Source organism: Salvelinus sp. IW2-2015, linkage group LG17, assembly GCF_002910315.2.
Source record: "Salvelinus sp. IW2-2015 linkage group LG17, ASM291031v2, whole genome shotgun sequence".
Lineage (NCBI taxonomy): Eukaryota > Metazoa > Chordata > Actinopteri > Salmoniformes > Salmonidae > Salvelinus > Salvelinus sp. IW2-2015.
This window is the reverse complement of record NC_036857.1, coordinates 10,309,299-10,329,641: the sequence shown is the minus strand read 5'-3', so window position 1 is coordinate 10,329,641 and position 20,343 is coordinate 10,309,299. Positions and strand designations below refer to the sequence as shown.

The 20,343-nt window shown below is 41.6% G+C and overlaps 1 protein-coding gene across 1 annotated transcript; it reads right to left on the bottom strand.

Annotated features, from left to right (window-relative positions):
• Window positions 1-419: 419 nt before the first annotated feature.
• Window positions 420-19,953, bottom strand: LOC111977045 (cadherin-like protein 26). Its single transcript, XM_024006305.2, has 19 exons — window positions 19,877-19,953; window positions 15,150-15,221; window positions 14,956-15,048; window positions 14,587-14,748; window positions 14,299-14,446; window positions 13,871-14,043; window positions 13,079-13,207; window positions 12,744-12,929; window positions 12,060-12,337; window positions 11,790-11,935; window positions 11,384-11,611; window positions 10,492-10,713; window positions 9,999-10,129; window positions 8,386-8,469; window positions 5,471-5,539; window positions 4,596-4,703; window positions 4,353-4,385; window positions 4,142-4,213; window positions 420-2,090 (listed from the first exon to the last, which is right to left on the bottom strand). Exons 1-19 carry the CDS (start codon window positions 19,904-19,906, stop codon window positions 1,884-1,886), a joined length of 2,571 nt encoding a protein of 856 aa, XP_023862073.1. The 5' UTR covers window positions 19,907-19,953; the 3' UTR covers window positions 420-1,883.
• Between the last annotated feature and the right edge of the window lie 390 nt (window positions 19,954-20,343).

Sequence of the window (20,343 nt, the reverse complement as noted above, 5' to 3'; positions counted from 1 at the left end):
AATAATCCTGCAGCAACAGGAAATGTGCATTATGTGGATTATAATTAATGGCCATTTTTGTAGGGGTTGATATATTGTTCATAAGAGAAAATCAAGTCTGAAATTTCAACGTGGAAATTACGAACTTCAGAAGCCTTTTTAAACCTCAAATACACTACACGTTTTAAGATATCCTGCAAAAGAGTGGGCAAATTAAGATCCTACCTCTGTAGTGACACGACTACACAAAAATGACCTTCTCCTATTCACATGAAATTGTTACAGTGGGTGTGTCAGTTTTACGGAGAACTCAAGGGGGTGTTCCAAGGAATTCATGTCATTGAAGTGATTTCATGTCATGTTTAGTGTGAAAAACCTTGAAAACCATTTAGGATCATAATCGTGTTTTTGTGAGGTATGGCTGAGAGATACGGAGACACTTTTCCATGATGTGCATACTTTAATCAAATTTGAAATATAAACAAAAACATGTTGATATATTGTCTTTTGATACAAAACCGGCATAGCAGTAGACGTTAGCAGGGAATAAAAGAGAAGCAAGTCAAAAAGAAAAAAAGACCTGTGCGCAAAAGTGAAGGAAACCAAGTCTAGTATTATACAGTGAACCTTTACATTATGTTTAGGATACACAACAGCACAGCTTTGATTGCTCTTAAAGGTTTGGTGAGGGCAGGGCACACAATGGTTCCAGGCTCTCAGGTTAGCCATGGTTAGGCATTGTCACTTTTCTGCAGATAGGTGATGATTCCAAAATAGCTATCAATTGTTCTCCTGAATCTGCTGTGTCCCAATTCTATACTACCAGACATCGTGTGGGATTCTACTCCATCGAGGTCAAGAAATTAGTTGAAAGCAACATGTGTAAATCATTATCCTAAGCAGAGAGAGGTTATGAAGTATCATTCGCACGATAGTAAAACTCCCACAGAGGTGATGTTGACGTTTCCATCCAAGTGTTGGCATCAAAATTATCCCACTCTGGCATAACTAGTAGATCAAGAGATGATAAGCTGCTGCTGAAAAGTACTGTGAAGCCTGATGATAAAAAACACATTAACAAAACAACAGTGTTGGAAAAGTACCCAATTGTAATACTTGAGCAAAAGTGAAGATACCTTAATACAAAATGACTCAAGTAAACGTGAAAGTCACCCAGTAAAATGTACGGATAGCCAGGGGTACACTCCAACACTCAGACAGTATTTACAAACAAAGCATTTGTGTTTAGTGAGTTCGCCAGATTAGAGGCCCTATCGATGACCAGGGATGTTCTCTTGACAATTGTGTGAATTGGAAAATGTTCCTGTTCTGCCAAGCATTCAAAATGTAATGAGTACTTTTGGGTGTCAGGGAAAATGTATGAAGTTATTTTCTTTAGTAATGTAGTGGAGTAAAAGTAAAAGTTGTCAAAAATATAAATAGTAAAGTACTTTAAAGTATTTGTGCTCAAGTACTTACTTTACACCACTGCAAAACAATCACCATACAAACACACCCCGGCCCTGTCAAAACATAAATCCATAAATCCATCCGAGCATGATGTGGTTTATTCAGTGCAGTGAGGTCATTATTCATTGTGTCTTCAGACATCCAAAATATCAAAAGTGTCTCTCACAGTCCCTCCTTGTGTGGGTAAAAGCCAATCCAGCATGTTTTTTTGTCTGTAAAAAAATTGCCCTCTGTCGTATATGACGCAAAGCATGATCCAGAATCTCAATGGGCGATGTTTGGTGTAACTGTGTCCTCTTCTCCAGCTGATGGCGCTCACCCTATCAGTGTCGTAGCGCAGTTACGTTAGAACCATCTCCAGTCCCAGTCCAGCCAGTTGTGTGTGTTTGGGTGCGTGTGTGCGTGTGCATGCGTGTGTTCATGTGCATGTGTGTCTACAGCCTGATGTTCCTCTCCTGCATGTCCTGCTGACAGATGCCCCCCAGGGTGTTGAATTTTGACCCCAGGTCCCCCAGGAACTCCAGGTTGTCATCCAGTTTGTTTAGCGACAGCTCGTCCAGCGACTGGCACTTGCTGCCTGTCCCCTCGTAGCCATACCCGTAAGGTTGGTAGTCCACCTCGTCTCCAATCATATGCAGCTTCTGGAGCACCAATGTGTCAATGTTAGAAAAAATTTAAGAAAAATCTTAAATCATATTTTAATTAGATTCTACAAAATCTTATAAAACTCTCAATACTAATAACTTAACAAGTAGGCTATTTATATGTAATAGATCCAATAGAGGGATACTTCTTACATTACAGAATTTGTATTAATGATAAGATAAATATTACCACCATTAGTTCTTGTTTTCAAAACCACAYGGTGCATCATACACATCTTTACCAAAATGTCTCTCTCTGTTCTAACACCACAGGCTACTTACTGTATGTAACCTTTTCTACATGTCACATACAGTACCAGTCAAATGTTTGGACACACCTACTCATTCCAGGGTTTTTCTTTATTTTTACTATTTTCTACATTGTAGAATAATAGTGAAGACATCATAACCATGACATAACACATATGGAATCATGTAGTAACCAAAAAAGTGTTAACCAAGTCAAAATATATTTTATATTTGAGATTCTTCAAAGTAGCCACCCTGTGCCTTGATGACAGCTTTGCACACTCTTGTCATTCTCTCAACCAGTTTCATGAGGTAGTCACCTGGAATGCATTTCAATTAAGAGGTGTGCCTTGTTAAAAGTTAATAAGGAGTTTCTTTCCTTCTTAATGCATCTGAGCGAATCAGTTGTGTTGTGACAAGATAGGGGTGGTATACAGTGGGCTCCCGTGTGGCGCAACGGTCTAAGGCACTGCATCTCAGTGCTAGAAGCGTCACTCCAGACCCTGGTTCGATTCCAGGCTGTATCACAACCGGCCGTGATTGGGAATCCCATAGGGCGGAGCACAATTGGCCCAGCGTCGTCCGGGTTAGGGTTTGGCCGTCACTGTAGATAAAAATTTGTTCTTAACTGACTTGCCTAGTTAAATTGAAAATTAAAAACAGAAGATCGCCCAATAAAAATTAAAAACAGATGATCACCCTATTTGTCAAAAGACTAAGTCCATATTATGGCAAGAACAGCTCAAATAAGCAAAGATAAACGACAGTCCATCATTACTTTAAGACAGGAAGTCAATGAAGTCAGTCAATGCGGAACATTTCAACAACTTTGAAAGTTTCATCAAATGCAGTCGCAAAAACCATCAAGCGCTATGATGAAACTGGCTCTCATGAGGACCAGCACATGAAAGGCAGACCCAGAGTAACCTCTGCTGCAAAGGATAAGTTACCAGCCTCAGAAATCGGCAATTAACTGCACCTCAGATTTAAGCCCAAATAAATGCTTCACGGAGTTCAAGTAACAGACACATCTCAACATCAACTGTTCAGAGGAGACTGCGTGAATCAGGCCTTCGTGGTTGAATTACTGCAAAGACACCACTACTAAAGGACACCAATAAGAAGAAGAGACCTGCTTGGGCCAAGAAACACAAGCAATGGACATTAGACCGGTGGGAATCTGTCCTTTGGTCTGATGAGTCCAAATTTGAGATTTTTGGTTCCAACCGCCGTGTCTTTGTGAGACGCAAAGTAGGTGAACGGATGATCTCCACATGTGTGGTTCCCACCGTGAAGCATGGAGGAGGAGGTGTGATGTTGTGGTGGTGCTTTGCTGGTGACACTGTCTGTGATTTATTAAGAATTCAAGGCACACTTAACCAGCATGGCTGCAACAGCATTATGCAGCAATGCACAATTCCATCTGGTTTGCACTTAGTGGGACTATAATTTGTTTTTCAACAGGACATTGACCCAAAACACACCTCCAGGCTGTGTAAGGGCTATTTGACCAAGAAGGAGAGTGACAGAGTGCCGCATCAGATGACCTGGCCTCCACAATCACCCGATCTCAACCCAATTGAGATGGTTTGGGATGAGTTGGACCGCAGAGTGAAGGAAAAGCAGCCAACAAGTGCTCAGCATATGTGGGAATTTCTTCAAGACTGACTACCTCATGAAGCTGGTTGAGAGAATGCCAAGAGTGTGCAAAGCTGTCATAAAGGCAAAGGGTGGCTACTTTGAAGAATCTCAAATATTAAATATATTTTAATTTGTTTAACACTTTTTTGGTCTCTTACCCGGTCTATGTGCTCTGAGATGTGCTGGTTCGACAGCAAGCCGAAGGAACGGGAATACCTCGAAGAGTTACTCTGAGGAGAGAGTGGAGAAAACACAAAAAAACAAACATGGATGATTGATGGAGGAACAACAGTGTATGTCGTGTGTATGTATGTGTCAATGGTGTGGTGTCAAGTAGACCAGATCCTGATAGTGCTCGGCAACACTTACCCTCATGGTATTGTTCCTGCTTGTAGTCTGGTACTGCAATTAGAAAATATAATATCAACAATATGAATGTGTAAGTATCGACTGCATTAATGCACCCACTTCACTGTATAAAACCTTGATAACCTGTAGTTAATCTGTAATAACCTGTATCTATACACCTGTCAAATCATACAGCACTATAGTAAAAATTCATAAAAGGAGGGTTATGTTTCCCTCTAGTGGCTGCCTGCAGATGTCACTCACCATGCCCCGCCCACCCTGGCTTCTCAGAGTTCCGTTGGCCTCGCCCATTCTCTGGAATGTTCCCCCTCCTGAGAACCCTCCCTCTCCTGACGAGGACACCTGGGTGACCTGGGGAGAGATGGAGGTTGAGTTCTGAGACATAGGCGCTGCTGCTAAGACTATTGGTTACTGCATTGTTGGGTTTATAGTTTTCAAGAAAGGCATTTCACTGTACTTTCATGTGACATTAAAACTTGAAAACTTGAAAGGTTATATACATTTCAATGTAGACTGATGCCCTACTGAATTGTGTACCACTGTTGTCACCACTATTTTGCTGCGTTAAGTATCTAACATGGTATGAGCATGTTAGATAATGACATAGTAATAGGGAAAAGTGCAAAATTAAAGCATAACTGAGGATTATGAAGAGTTAAATTCTGTTATGTACACAGTGATGTAGTACCACTCAATGTAGAACTACGGAAAGTATACCACTGAGACAGGTAGGAAGAGCATTTAAGATCTTCACTCTTTGAAATGTCTCTCACAAATAGTTGACACAGGTCAAATGCAATGCTTATCAGTGCTATTGAACAGTCAGGACAGTACAACTGGTTCAAGCTAAATAAAACTTTTGCATTTTGTTATTTTGCCATCGGCTAATATCCTCCCAAAAACAAAGTTTCCCACAGTTCAGATTGAGCTATAGCCAGTGAACAAGGGCAGGCATGAACTGCATGTATTTCACACTGCCCAAATGGTTTAATGTGATGTGAGACTTCCATCGACTAGAGATGAGATGCATCCAAAAGGGAAAAGTATTTCAAGGTATTTAAAAACACATACTTAAAAAAAACTTGAAAATCGTGATTGTCAGTAAGGATGTCACTCACAATGGTCCTCCCTGTGGTTCTGTACATCTCATTGGCCTCTTGGGTCATCTCATTAGTCTTCTGAGTAAACTGTCCAATCAGAGAGCAAGAATTAAGCACAGCATAAACAACAGTGATTTAGACTGTGATCAAAGTGTTGTAGTAAGATGGTAGAAGATATAGTAACTAGTCTTGTTGTTGGTGGTGACAGAGTTAAGAATATAATAATATTTACATTTTAGTCATTTAGCAGACACTCTTATCCAGAGCGACTTACAGTTAATGAGTTCATACATTTCATTCTTTTTTTTCTCCATACTGGTCCCCCGTGGGAATCAAACCCACAACCCTGGTGTTGCAAGCACCATGCTCTACTGTACCAACTGAGCCACATAATATGATATACAGGTCTGTGGAGTAGAAGTTCTCTAACGGTGGCAAATGAAGTGGTGTAGTACAGATGTAGGATCTTCATTTGATCCCCCTGTAGCAGGAGAACTTTCCTGCAATGCAGGAAATGTTTCACTTATAGTGTATTTGAGGTTTTAAAAGGCTTCAGAAGTTTTTGACCTGATTTCCCTTATGAAAATCTATCAACCCCTACAACACTGTCCATTAATTATAATCCACATAATAAATCACATTTCCTGTTGCTGCAGAATTATTTTCCTGCTGTAGCAAACTGGCTCAAATTAGAATCCTACTTCTGTAGCAGATAGAAAGGTAGGGACAGTTATATAATAGGTAGTTCTGTTCAAACAGTAGCACTATCTTACAGATAGGAGACTTGGCTCTAACTCATTCTCCATTGGCAAGCATATGATACATATTGCTTGTAAATCCCTCAATCTTAGGAAACCATAATTTAATGTTACATTATATATACAAAAGATATGTGGACACCACTTCAAATTAGTGGATTCGGATATTTCAGTCACACCCGTTGCTGACAGGTGTATGAAATTGAGCACGCAGCCATGCAATCTCCACAAACAAACATTGGCAGTAGAATGGCCTTACTGAAGAGCTCAGTGACCTTCAACATGGCACCGTCATAGGATGACACCTTTCCAACAAGTCAGTTTGTCAAATTTCTGCCCTGCTAGAGCTACCCCCGGTCAAATGTAAGTGCTGTTATTCTGAAGTGTAGGAGCAACAACGGCTCAGCCGCGAAGTGATAGGCCACACAAGCTCACAGAATGGGACTGCCGAGTGCTGAAGCGCGTAGCACGTAAAATATATCTGTCCTTGGTTGCAACACTCACTACCGAGTTCCAATCTGCCACTGGAAGCAATGTCAGCACAATAACTGTTCGTCGGGAGCTTCATGAAATAGGTTTCCATGGCCGAGCAGCCGCCCACACAAGCCTAAGATCACCATGCGCAATGCCAGGCATTGGCTGAAGTGGTGTAAAGCTTGCTGCCATTGGAGTCTGGAGCAGTGGAAATGCGTTCTCTGGAGTAATGAATCACAATTCACTTTCTGGCAGTCCGGTGGACGAATTTGGGTTTGGCGGATATCAGGAGAACGCTACCTGCCCATGCATAGTGCCAACTGTAAAGTTTGGTGGAGGAGGAATAATGGTCTGGGGCTGTTTTTGATGGTTCGGGCTAGGCCCCTTAGTTCCAGTGAAGGGAAATCTTAACGCTACAGCATACAATGACATTCTAGACGATTCTGTGCTTCCAACTTTGTGGCAACAGTTTGGTGAAGGCCATTTCCTGTTTCAACATGACAATGCCCCCGTGCACAAAGCGAGGTCCATACTGAAATGATTTGTCGAGATTGGTGTGGAAGAACTTGACTGGCCTGCACAGAGCCCTAACCTCAACCCCTTTGAACACTTTTGGGATGAATTGGAACAGCGACTGTGAGCCAGGCTTAGTCGGCCAACATCAGTGCTCGACCGCACTAATGCTCTTGTGGCTGAATGGAGGCAAGTCCCCGCAGCAATGTTCCAACATCTAGTGGAAAGCCTTCACAGAAGAGTGAAGGCCGTGATAGCAGCAATGGCGGGACCAAATCCATATTAATGCCCATGATTTTGGAATGAGATGTTCAACGAGCAGGTGTCTACGTACTTTGGTCATGTAGTGTATGTCAGTCAGTGCCCTTCTAAATCTTCTGAATCTCACTGATGTGGTCCACCGGGCCTACTTCACCATGCACACTGTGTCCTGCCCAATCCACTACACTCAATATCTTAGTACATACTAATTCGCTCCATAATATCCATACACTCGATAAATCTCTGGTACACACTACTGTGATGTGGCCTATACTTAGCTCTTTAGTAATCACATCTGTACTGTATTCTATAATTAATCTTCACCCTTTACAAAATGCAAGTCTCCTCCAAGACTTGTAAGCAAATGTTTAGGTTTTTAAACCTGTTCTGGGGGCTCTAACACATTCTTTGAGCAGATGAGTCATCTTCCCTGCACAGTCAGCCTTACCATATAAATGTGGTTTGGAGAATGTAGTCAGTGTTGTAGGCTTACTCACTCTGCATGTGGCACATGTGCTCATGAGTCACACCCAAATCATGGATGTGATCTCTTTTACTCTCTCATTGGTACTACAGAAACTAAATTATGCTAATAGTGACTGAACCTGCTTCATTCAGTGATTACCATACATACCGTACGTATTAGAGGGAAGCACACACCGTACACAGAAACCACTAATTACCTGTAACTGTCGTGATTTTAATTACTTTTTCCTCCATCATATGACACCTCACACACTCTCTCACACAACTCCACCTAACCGTGCAGAACACACCCACAGACACGTCATTGAAAAATCTCAGGCCCTGTGTTGACCATAGACTGTTTTTTGTATTTTTAAATAAGGGTTGTGACACGGAAAAATATGAGTTACAGAAAGAATGAAAAAGAAGACAAGAAGAAAGTAAGAATAGTGGCCAGTTTACCGGTATGCCTGGGGTGGTCTGCTTCATTCCATCTATCACTTCCCTGTTAGGAGCGGTGGGGGTCAGGATCAACATGGGCTCACCCTAAAAGGTAGGGACAGGAGGAGAGAGAGAGGAGGAGAAGAAAAAAAGGAGGATATGGGTATAAGAGCAGCAGAGAGGAGACAGGAGAGGTAAGTAGAGAGTATTGGAAAAGAAGAAGAGTTTATGATTGCAGAGGAGAGAAAAGAGATGAGGTGAGGAAAGAGACGAGGAGAGGAAAGAGATAAGAGGAAAGAGATGAGGAGAGAAAAGACGAAAGATATGAGGAGAGGAAAGAGAAAGAGATGACGATAGGATAGAGATGAGGAGAGAAAAGAGATGAGGAGAGGAAAGAGATGAGAGAAACGAGATGAGGAGATGAGGAGAGGAAAGAGAAAAGAGATAAGGAGAGGAAAGAAATGAGGCAAGGAAGAAGAAAAGAGATGAGGAAAGAGAAAAGAGATGAGAAGAGGACAGAGAAAAGAGATGAGAAGAGGACAGAGAAAAGAGATGAGGAGAGAAAATGAACATTGAAAGTTATTACAAGATGAAACATCATGTCAGACTACAAACTGGTCACATACCAGAGGAAGAATACCTGTCTTGCCAACAGTAAAAACATGTAATTCCCAGACTCAATGACAACAATAATATAAGCACATGACTGGGGTTTCAAAGCTACTGGTGATTTACCAAAGTTACCGGAATCGTCAGTAATTTAGGTAATTTACAGAACATCTATGGCAACCTATTGTAACTTTGGTCAATTATACTTGAATAACTTATATGTATATATATTTTATATATCTGTGTCAATATCGTCCATGAGTATCTAGTAGATAGACCATATGGTTCAAAAGAAAATTCATGAAAAAAGTATCTAATTAACATTGGCATTATTTTCAATTACCTCTGAAACTCGTCAACTATTGACTTTTTCACAACTGCCACCAGTTTGACGCCAAAACATTGACAACAAATACATATTGACATAATAAAATAACTACATACTGACATGGTAAAATAGCTACATACTGACATAGTAAAATAAATACATACTGACATAGTAAAATAAATACATACTGACATGGTAAAATAACTACAAGTGTGTAATATATATAAAGGATATTTCATGCTGAAACCCTCATATTAAACACCAATGGTATTGACTAAGTTGATGGTTTATATTTAGGATGACGTTTTACAGCTTTGTCATTCTATTTTTTTATTTTAAAATAATCTTGTTTAATTATTACATATTTTACATGTGATGAGGCCACAGAGTGCCAGAGATAGTTACAGACACCTGTGATATTCTGAAGTACCCAAAAGGGCCACTAGATGTCTTGTGATAGATAACATAACATCTGTGAAAGACACCCAAATTCTGGTAGTTTACTGGTAAACTTAGAAAGTTTCCATTAATATACCCTCCCTTTGCAACCCTACACATGACAGCTCAGTAAGTGATTGTATTGTACACTCCTGTCATTGTGCTGAACACCCAGACACATAACTTAATGTATACATTCGGCACAAATACTGTAGATATACATGCACACATGCACGTGAACATATACACCCACACACACCTTGCATGCACTGCCCCCTGCCTCTTCGTTGTATTTGATGAGAGTCTGGTTGCCCTCTTCTTGCAGGTTGAGGGGGAGGTGTGTGAACTTCTTACCGCCACACTCACACAGCAGGAGGAGAAGCAGTAGCACTGGGAGAGGGACACACAACCACACAGTCACCACTAACAGTCATATCTCATAGCATTTTACCATACAAAAAATGAATGGATGTTTAGTCATGTTTTTATAACTTTTCATAGGATGCTGTATCACTGCTATCTATCAACATGTTTTAATTACAATAATGCATCAAAAGTTTGCTCTCAATTTGATAGATGTGATTTAGTTTAGACTGAATTGGTGTCTCTCTCTTCATTTTTTCCACTGAATTTCAGGCCACAAGCACTAAGTTCTAAGATTGTCTGAGTAACTGACTTACTGATTATCCACCTACTCTCTAACTATCCCTATATACTGTACAGTACTCCATTCCTATTCCCTTCTAACTCACGTAAGAGGAGCAGCAGTCCAGCCAGCAGTAGTCCTATAGCGGCAGAGCCCAGGCTGGAGCTCCGGGGGAGAGAAGCCCTACACTTGTCTTCTTTCCCACAGTCACACACTATCACCTGGACAATGTCATGTGCCTCCTGGCCTTGCTGGTCGAGGATCACCAGAGGCACCGTGTAGTTACCGTACGGCAGGGTCTTCAGACTGACCAGACCCGCCTCCATACCTGACCACCGGGGGAGAGCAAGGGAGAGTGGTGGACGGAGAGGAAAAGAAGGTAGGAGGTTAATTTAGCAATAAGTCCTGAGGGGGTGTGGTATATGGCCAAAATACCACGGCTAAGGGCTGTTCATACGCATGACTCAACCCAGAGTGCCTGGATACAGCCCTTAGCTGTGGTATATTGGCTATATACCACAAACCCCCGAGGTGCCTTATTGCTATTATAAACTGGTTACCAATGTAATTAGAGGAGTAAAAATAAATGTTTTGTCATACCCATGGTATACAGTCTGACATACCACGGCTGTCAGTCAATCAGCATTCAAGGCTCGATCCACCCAGTTTATAATGATATTTAATTCTGTGCTGCTACAAAGGAAGGACCTGGCGTCTGAGTAGTGGTATTTTCTAGGTTAGCAGGTTGTATGGCGATAGTAGATGGATAAAAGCAGTGCTTTGGTGTGTGGGTGTGTGTGTGTGTGTTGTGTGTGTGGTGTGTGTGTGTGTGTGTGTGTGTGTGTGTGTGTGTGTGTGTGTGTGTGTGTGTGTGTGTGTGTGTGTGTGTGTGTGTGTGTGTGTGTGTGTGTGTGTGTGGTGTGTGTGTGTGTGTGTGTGTGCGAGCGAGCGAGCAAGCGTGTGTGCGTGTGTTTATGGGTGTGTGTGATTCTGCTGACCATTGGCAGGGTCCAGTTTCCAGTGGCTCTTCAGTGTTTTGTCTCCATTGTCCACTCCCAGGGAGAAGGAACAGGGGCATCCAAAGGGAGGTTTGTCCTTGTCTTCTACTGGCACAATCACTTTGTTACCACACATGACCAGCTCCTTCTCCACCAAAGAGGGTATGTTATCATTGATATCCCCCAGGTGAACCAGAATGGTGCCTGTAGCTGTGGCAGGAGGTTTGCCTGAGAGAGGAAGAGATTCTTTAAATACTTTATTATGCTCAATACCATATACTGTACATATGCATACGTACGTACACACACAGCTACATGCATGTTCACACGCACGCAGGTGCACACGCAGGCACACACACAAACACTCACACACAGACACAGACAAACACACACCTCACACACTAACCGTCATCTATGGCATGGATTTGGATAGTGTATATGTTGTCTTTGTTGACGTGAGGTGACTCCCGGTCCATCTTCTTCACTGTAGTAACCGCTCCTGTCTTGTTATCTATGGTGACCCAGCCTGCTGGGTCCTCAACTAACTCATACCTGGTCAGGACATGGATGGGACAGATATATGCTTACTTTGAATCCATACTGTACATACAAAATAAGTTGTGGTAATCAATATCACAACCCAGGTGAATCTGAGTCATCACATGTTGCCACCTGCCTGATTTTTCCCACATCTGAGTCAACGTCGGTGACCTTGGGCGTGTACAGCACCTTCCCTGTCACCTCCTCCTCCTTCACGTACACGTCTACCACCTTTTTGTCAAACTCCGGGGGGTCRTTCACGTCAATCACCTCCACCGCCACATTCACTCTCTGGGGGAGCGCGGTCAGGGTTTTGGGGGAGTTGGGCCCTCCTGAGCCACACACAAACAGAGGCTCCTCGTTCTCCACGGCGATCTCCACGTTGGTCACCGTCGTCTTCTCAAAATCCTTCCCCTGGGAAATGTAGTCCCGTACTTATGTTAGAGCAATGTAAGTCAATACAAAACAAAAATGGAAAAAACTACTTGGAACTAGTACTATCTTAATTTGACCAGTTTCTCACAGCAGGAAAGTAATCCTGCAGCAACAAGACATGTGAGTTAATATGTGGAGTATAATTAATGGTCATTTTTGTAGGGGTTTATACATTTTTCATCAGGGCAAATCAAGTCTGACATTTTAAAGTGGAAATTACAAACTTTAGAAGCCTTTTTAAACTTTGAATACACTACAAGTTTGCCTTTACTGTTGTGCAGGAAAATGATCTGCAACAACAGAGTGATCAAATTAAAATGGCATATCTGTAAGKGACGTTGATGCTCAGAACCTTGAATAAGGTCATAAGGTCAAACAGACTCACCTTGATGACAGTCAGTATACCTTCGTTGGTCTTGGGGTCGGTCTCAATCTTATAGTTCCCTTCCTCGTTCCCCTTCACAATGGAGTAAACAGCCCGCCATGCGGGGGTGTTGGGGGTGTCTGCGTCAGTCACAGCCACTCGGAGTATCTCCCTATTGGACTCCATCTCCATAACCTGAGTATTGTACTGCACAGAAAGAAGGTAAAGTAAATATTTGTGTTTCACAAATCAATAAAGACATGTTCACTCAATCAGTTGATCAATTGATCAATCAACCAATCAACCAACAAATCATTGAATCAGTCAATCAACCAGTCAACCAACTTGGAACTTACAGTCTTGTTTTTGAACACTGGCTGGTGAGTGTTGGAGTCCATTATGTGGAGGTTGACCACTGCAGTTGAGGACAGGGCTGGTTTCCCATGATCCTTAGCTTCAACAACCACTTTATAGATCTTTACTTTCTACACGAAGAACAAAATAAATGAAATATTGATCCCACCATTTTAAAATACAGATTAAAATACACATTAAGAACACCTTTGTAATATTGAGTTACACCCCCTTTTTGCCATCAGAACAGCCTCAATTCGTTGAGGCATGGACTCTACAAGGTGTTGTAAGCATTCCAGAGGGATGCAGGCCCATGTTGAGTCCAATGCTTCCCACAGTTGCGTCAAGTTGGCTGGATGTCCTTTGGGTGGTGGACCATTCTTGATACATACAGGAAACTGTTGAGCATGAAAWATCCAACAGCGTTGCAGTTCTTGACACAAACCGGTGTGCCTGACAGCTACTACCTTACCCTATTCAAAAAGGTGCTTAAATATTTTGTCTTGCCCATTCACTCTCTGAATGGCACATACACAATTAATTTCTCATTTGTCTCAAGGCTAAAGCATCCTTCTTTAACCTGGCTCCTCCACTTCATCTACACTGATTGAAGTGGATTTAACAAGTGACATCAATAAGGGATCATAGCTTTCACCTGGATTCCCCTGGTCAGACTATGTCATGTTCATAATGTTTTGTGTATGTGTTTGTGAGTGGGTATGTCAAGTGTGTGTGTGTGTCTGTGCATGTAATGGCTTGTCTGTGTGTGCATGTGTGTTGTAGTGGAACCTCACGTCATAGTCGAAGCAGCCGGTGAAGGTGAGCTGGCTCATCTTGGTGCCCTCCACCTGCTTCAGGTTGATCTGGGGCTCAGCTGGCTCCTGAGACAACACCCGTAAACTGATGGTGGAGTTTTCTGTGTTCGCCTCATCCCTGTCCCTGACTGTCAGAGGCACTGGCAGATAGCCTAAGACGGGGAGAGGAGGGCAGGAGGGGAAGATCAGGAAGGATGAGGAGAAATATTGGGGAAGAGGAGGATGAGAAAAGGGGAAATTAGTTCCCCTTTACATGTTCTCTCTGCTCAAAAAGAGCACCCACTTGCCACTTGAATTCTCAGCCTAACGCAATGACTGATTGGTTCTTGTGGGAACAGTCTAGTTAAGTATACTTTGTGCAAGGCCTATATGCAGGCATATGATTTACAGCCTTTCTGTGTACTGACCCTCTGGTAAACTTTCTTTCACACTGGCTTTCGTGATAAGGTTCTCAAAGTAAGGCGCATTGTCATTGATGTCCTTAATCGCCACGTCGAACCCCAGAGTACTGTCCACGAGATTACCAGTCTCCTTGTCCATGATGTCAAAATTAATCTGTAGGAAATAATATTATGATTGTCAATTTATGTTTAGATATTCTGTTTGGTTAAGATAGTTTTAGGTAATCTGTCCGTCCGTCCGTCTGTCTGTCTGTCCGTCTGTCCGTCCTTCTGTCTGTGTGTGTTGATGCTCACGTGAAAGAAGGGGTATGTCTCCCTGTCAATGGCCTTGTATACATAAACCACTCCGTCCGTGTTGCCAATGGAGAACACGCCCATCGGTTCCTCGGTCACTCCGGTTCCACTTATACGGAACTGGTAGTTGTTTTTGAGCATTGGCGTTTTATCGTTGAATATCTGGAAAGACAGCCTTGTTGATGAGCAGTTTGCAGTTCTATGATTACTGGGTCCCTGGTTTAGGAGAAGCCCAAAACAGGTCCAGGGTTTACAGTATGACTTACTACAGAGTTGTGTTGGAAGCAACTGTTCTTCTGATGAATGACCATAGACTATTTATGGGCCCAGTGCTTTTGTACCTTGTTTGGTGGTGCATGATGTTTTTACCTGTGTGGCTATCTTGGGAAAAGGTCCAGTGTCCTCCTCCACTAGCTCAATGGTGGACAGGACCCACCTTCTTTTGGAACGCACCAGCAGCTCCTTTAGGAAAGGGAATGAGGGCCATTGTACTTCTTTCTTTAAACTCAAAAATGTATTTCAAGATTTTCTCTCTTTTTTTTCTGGAAATGTCCATGACATACCCGCTTTTCCCGCTTGTTCATTGTATAGTTGCCGGTATCGTGTGCCAGTGCTAATGCAACCATGATTGAGACCTGATGACATAAACAGTTACAACATGCAATTAGAGAGAATATATTTGTGCATAGTAAAAAAATACATAAGGATGAAGGTGTGATTCATCCAGTCTCTCTCTCTCTCTCTCTCTTTCTCTCTCTCTCTACCTCTTTCTCTCTCTCTCTCTCTACCTCTCTCTACCTCTCTCTACCTCTCTCTACCTCTCTCTACCTCTCTCTACCTCTCTACCCCATGGACACTGTTCATAGACATAATAAAAAAAACACAGATTATACCTAATGAATCATCCAATGAGGTAGCAGTTAATAGTGTGTTCGAATCCCTGAGCTGACTAAGTGAAAGATCTGTTGATGTGTCCTTAAGGAAGGCACTTATCCCTAATTGCTCTGAATAAGAGTGTCTGCTAAATTACTCAAATGTACATTTCATTAGAAGGAACACTAAGAGATGGACACTTTTAGTTGGTCAAGGGATGGTCAAATTGAAAAGTTGCACCACAAATTAACAAATTAAAAAGCTGAAGAATATGTTTATTCAGGGTCAGGCATTAAAACGCAATGGGGTGTGTAGTATGATGATTTAAGGAAAGCTCTTACGGTTGAAGGCAAGGTGAAGATTTATAAAAATGACTTGGGATTATATTTACTGCAACCAATTGACATGTATATTACATAATAAGCAGTTTGAGAATGTGGGGCTACACCCCAACGAAGGCTGTCTGCTAAACATTGACAGTTTTGGCTCAGTCCAGTAAAGAATACAAGTTCAGAGTGAAAACGCAATTCGGTAGATCCGTGATCGATTAAATTCTGGAGAATGTTACAAAGTATGATGTGAAATGAGGGCACTTGCATTCTCACCACCATGGCCTCTGATAAAGACTTTATGTTAATTCATCCTCCAGAAACCCTGCATACTCAGCTATCAACACCCATTCAATGATGTCCCAATTATCATAGGAGATTTTCAAAGTCATAATAGATTCAAAGCTCAGTGAACTCCCTACATGCTCAGACAGGTAGTTTTAGTAGAGACTAGTTTCGCATTAACATTCCAAGAAAGTTATTTGGCATATTTCAGTAAGTGATGCTGTGAAGTGAGGTGAACTGTAAATGAGGGGAGAGATGAGACGAGACAAGCTTCACAAAATAATGGTGGTAAAAGTGTAAGGGAAGATGGTATATTTACAGTTAAGTAGAGTGTGTGCAGAGCATTGGAGAACATATGCCTGACATGATTTTCAACAGAAAGTCTAGTTGAAAAAAGTTCACCAGATAATACCAGTTTGCAAGCTAGATTCAGCTAGCCTACAGTACAGCTAGCTAATTTCTCTGAGGTGATTCGGGTAGCTAGACAGATAATATGGACATAATCAGCTTGGTAAAACTTGGATGAACTTGACTGATGCTCCAACAGACAGAAGCAGAGATTCTAAGACTAGGGAAAATAGTATCTTCCCATCAGTTGTTGATGTTTTGATTTGTAGGCTACTGGCCTGAAGCACACTTCGCAGCTGAATCTAAAATAATAGGCATCCTTGCACACTCACACTTCAAACCTCTTAAGGATCCGCCCCTTTTTTCAATTTTCGCCTAAAATGACATACCCAAATCTAACTTCCTGTAGCTCAGGCCCTTTAGCAAGGATATGCATATTCTTGGTACCACTTGAAAGGAAACACTGAAGTTTGTGGAAATGTGAAAGGAATGTAGGAGAAAAAAATCAACCGTTTTTTGTGTACTTTTTTTGTACCATCATCTTTGAAATGCAAGAGAAAGGCCATAATGTATTATTCCAGCCCAGGTGCAATTTAGATTTTGGCCACTAGATGGCAGAAGTGTATGTGCAACATTTCAGACTGATCCAATGAACCATTGCATTTCTGTTCAAAATGTTGTATCAAAACTGCCCAAATGTGCCTTATTTGTTTATTAATAACTTTTCATGTTCAAAACTGTGCACTCTCCTTAAACAGTAGCATGGTATTCTTTCACTGTAATAGCTACTGTAAATTGGACAGTGCAGTTAGATTAACAAGAATTTAAGCTTTCTGCCAATATCAGATATGTCTATGTCCTGGGAAATGTTCTTGTTACTTACTACCTCATGCTAAGGTAGTAAGCCTACGTCAGCTCAACCGTCCCGTGGAAGGGACACGATCCCGAAGAAGTTTTAAAGACAATGTCAGTCAGATGGCAATGATATCTCCCATTTGTCCAAAGTGTAATGGGTATCTGCCTATATGTAGCCTAACTGAACATCAGAGGCACCAGGTAGCCTAGTGGTTAGAGCGTTGGGCCAGAAACCAAAAGGTTGCTAGATTGAATCATTGAGCTGACACGGTAAAAATCTTTTGTTCCGCCCCTGAACAAGGCAGTTAACCCACTCTTCCTAGGCCGTCATTGTAAATAAGAATTTGTTCTTAACTGACTTACCTCGTTAAATAAAATGAAAATCTATTTTGCTCTAGGATGCCCACAAGCCTCACAAGACACGTCTGAAGTTGATACAGCCTCTTCCGCCAACTTCTGTCTAAAGCATCCAAACGGTTTCGGCTACACACTAGTATGACCCCTCTGTGGAAAGCTGAGACTCTCACTAGACCTGTCTGAAGGTCCCCGGTACCAGATAAAAAAATTAATGGAAGTATATATCGAGATAGTTTCGTGCCTAAAATAGGAGGATAAATGGATGTAAAAAAAAAACTTTCTGATCTTTCTTATGTCTCTCAGATATAGGACAGACACTTCAGAACAAACTTCGTTTAGATACTTTTTGGGGGACTATCTGTTGTTCCATGTAGTGAATCTGTTATTCAATGTGATTATATTGGCTAATAGCAGTTATGCCAAATTCAATGTGTCATCCAATAATTGTTTATATATTTGTTTGATACCTTAAGGGATCTTAAAATTCAAAATCAAATAGCTAAATAATCCTTGGTATGACCATCTTAAAACAATTCCATATGTTAGTTTAGACCGCCCCCCTTCACATGGCTTAGACCACAGGTGTCAAACTCATTCCACGGGGGGCCGAGTGTCTGCGGGTTTTCGCTCCTCCCTTGTACTTGATTGATGAATTAACATCACTAATTAGTTAGGAACTCCCCACACCTGGTTGTCTAGGGCTTTATTGAAAGGAAAAACCAAAAACCTGCAGACACTAGGCCCTCCGTGGAATGAGTTTGACACCCCTGGCTTAGACCCTGGACGCAAGCCTGGGCAACTCCAGTCCTCGGGGGCCTGATTGGTGTTCAGTTAAAAATGCAATTAGTTTAAGTCAGGTGTGTTTGCTAGGGATGGAGAAAAGTGTGACACCAATCAGGCCGCGAGGACCGGAATTGCCCAGGACTGCCTGGAGGGTTAAAACCCCTGGCAGGTATTTTGTGCCATTGTTGATGAGGTAGGCTAGATAGACTAAAAACCTTTCAACATTCAGAGAGAAAACACTCAAAGCATTGCAAAGTGGCATACTAATGTTATAACACGATAAACTGCACCCAGATGACACTTCTGTGATCAATATTTCAGGTATGTTTACATTTATACCAGGGGTTGGAACCAGTTCATGGAACAGAACCGAAAATCAGAAAATAACATTTTTTGAGGAACATTACCAGAACCGAGAACAAAAGTGATCTATACTGTTCCGGAACAGAACTGTTATTTTAAAAGCATGGGAACAGGTTATAATGTTGTTTTACACTCTGGATATTTTTTTCCAATCCCAACAAAGCGCCTATGCAAAACCCTCACTGTAACTCATAAATGTATTCCAGTGTGTGTGTGAAGCCCACCTGCTCCTCCCTCCGAAGCATAGGGTACTGTAGCTACTGACGTTACAGGCGTGATTCAGGAATTAGGGAGAGAGATTTTAATTAGAAAACAATGGATACACTTTTTCAATGCCAGTTAACGATATTATAGTTATCACGTTTCACATTGTATTTATCAACTACAAAAAGGTAAGAAGTGTTTTTATTTTAATTCTGGTCCAACATTAATCTTGTTAGCTAGCTAGCTTGTTAGCTAGCTCTGATCTAGCTCTGGAAAACTCTAGGTGACATTATGTGTAATGTAATGGATCTGAGATTCATGATCAAGGGCTAGCTCTGGTCCAACATTAGTTAAGCCAACTAGAAATTCAAAGACATTCAATGTTCCTTCATAGAAGCCGATCCTCCGTAGGTATAATTCTGTGGGTCTAATTCAGATAATGCATGTCATAACAACAAGATGCCCAGTGCTTCATGCCCAGAGCTCTCTTCATCCGCAAAATTTCAGTCGCATGTCGCACCCTACACTACACTTCTATGTACAATGCATGTACATAGCTTGCCCGCTCCACAGCAAGCTACTCTATCCATTGGTGAAGCGATTTAATGTCAAGCTAAATGTAAAAAAAAAAAAAWAAWAATATTTTAGAGATTTTAAAAAGGAACAGAGAGGAACAACATTAACCATGACTTATTTTGGGTCGAAACCTTTCAGAATTTTATTTTGCTGGTGGGAACAGTGAAACTGAACATAAAAAATCAGGGTTCTGTTCAGAACGAAACGATTGGAAAATCATTTTAGTTCCAACCCCTGGTTTAGACAAATGTGTCTATTTTGTCAATGCTAATCTACTTTAGCACAATGAACTCTGTAGAAGCTGGTTTTGTACTCACTATCAGCTGAAGCAAGGACAACTTCCCCATTTTGGACCGTTCCGCTTGATATCCTCTGGTGAGTGTCAACAACTCAACTCTGGTAGAGGAGCTTGAGACACTTGGTACAGGCAGTATGTGAGGGACGGCCCACTATCCCTCCAGGCAGAACAGGCGTGTTTGATCCTGTGTGCGTGTGTGTGTGTACATTATCAGGACCCTAATGTGCTAACAAATCACCAGAATGTCCTAACAAGGTAGGAAAACAAGAAGATTTTAGAAAATTCTGAACTTTTATCATGTTCTGAATTTGTTTAAATGCTATTTTAGGCTTAAGGGTTACACTCTTAGAAAAAAAGGTGCTATCTAGAACCGAAAAGGGTTCTTCGGCTGTCCCCATAGGAGAACCCTTTGAACAACCCCTTTTGGTTCCATGTAAAACACTTTCCACAGAGGGTTCTACCCACTGTTCTCTCTAAGCTGTTCGC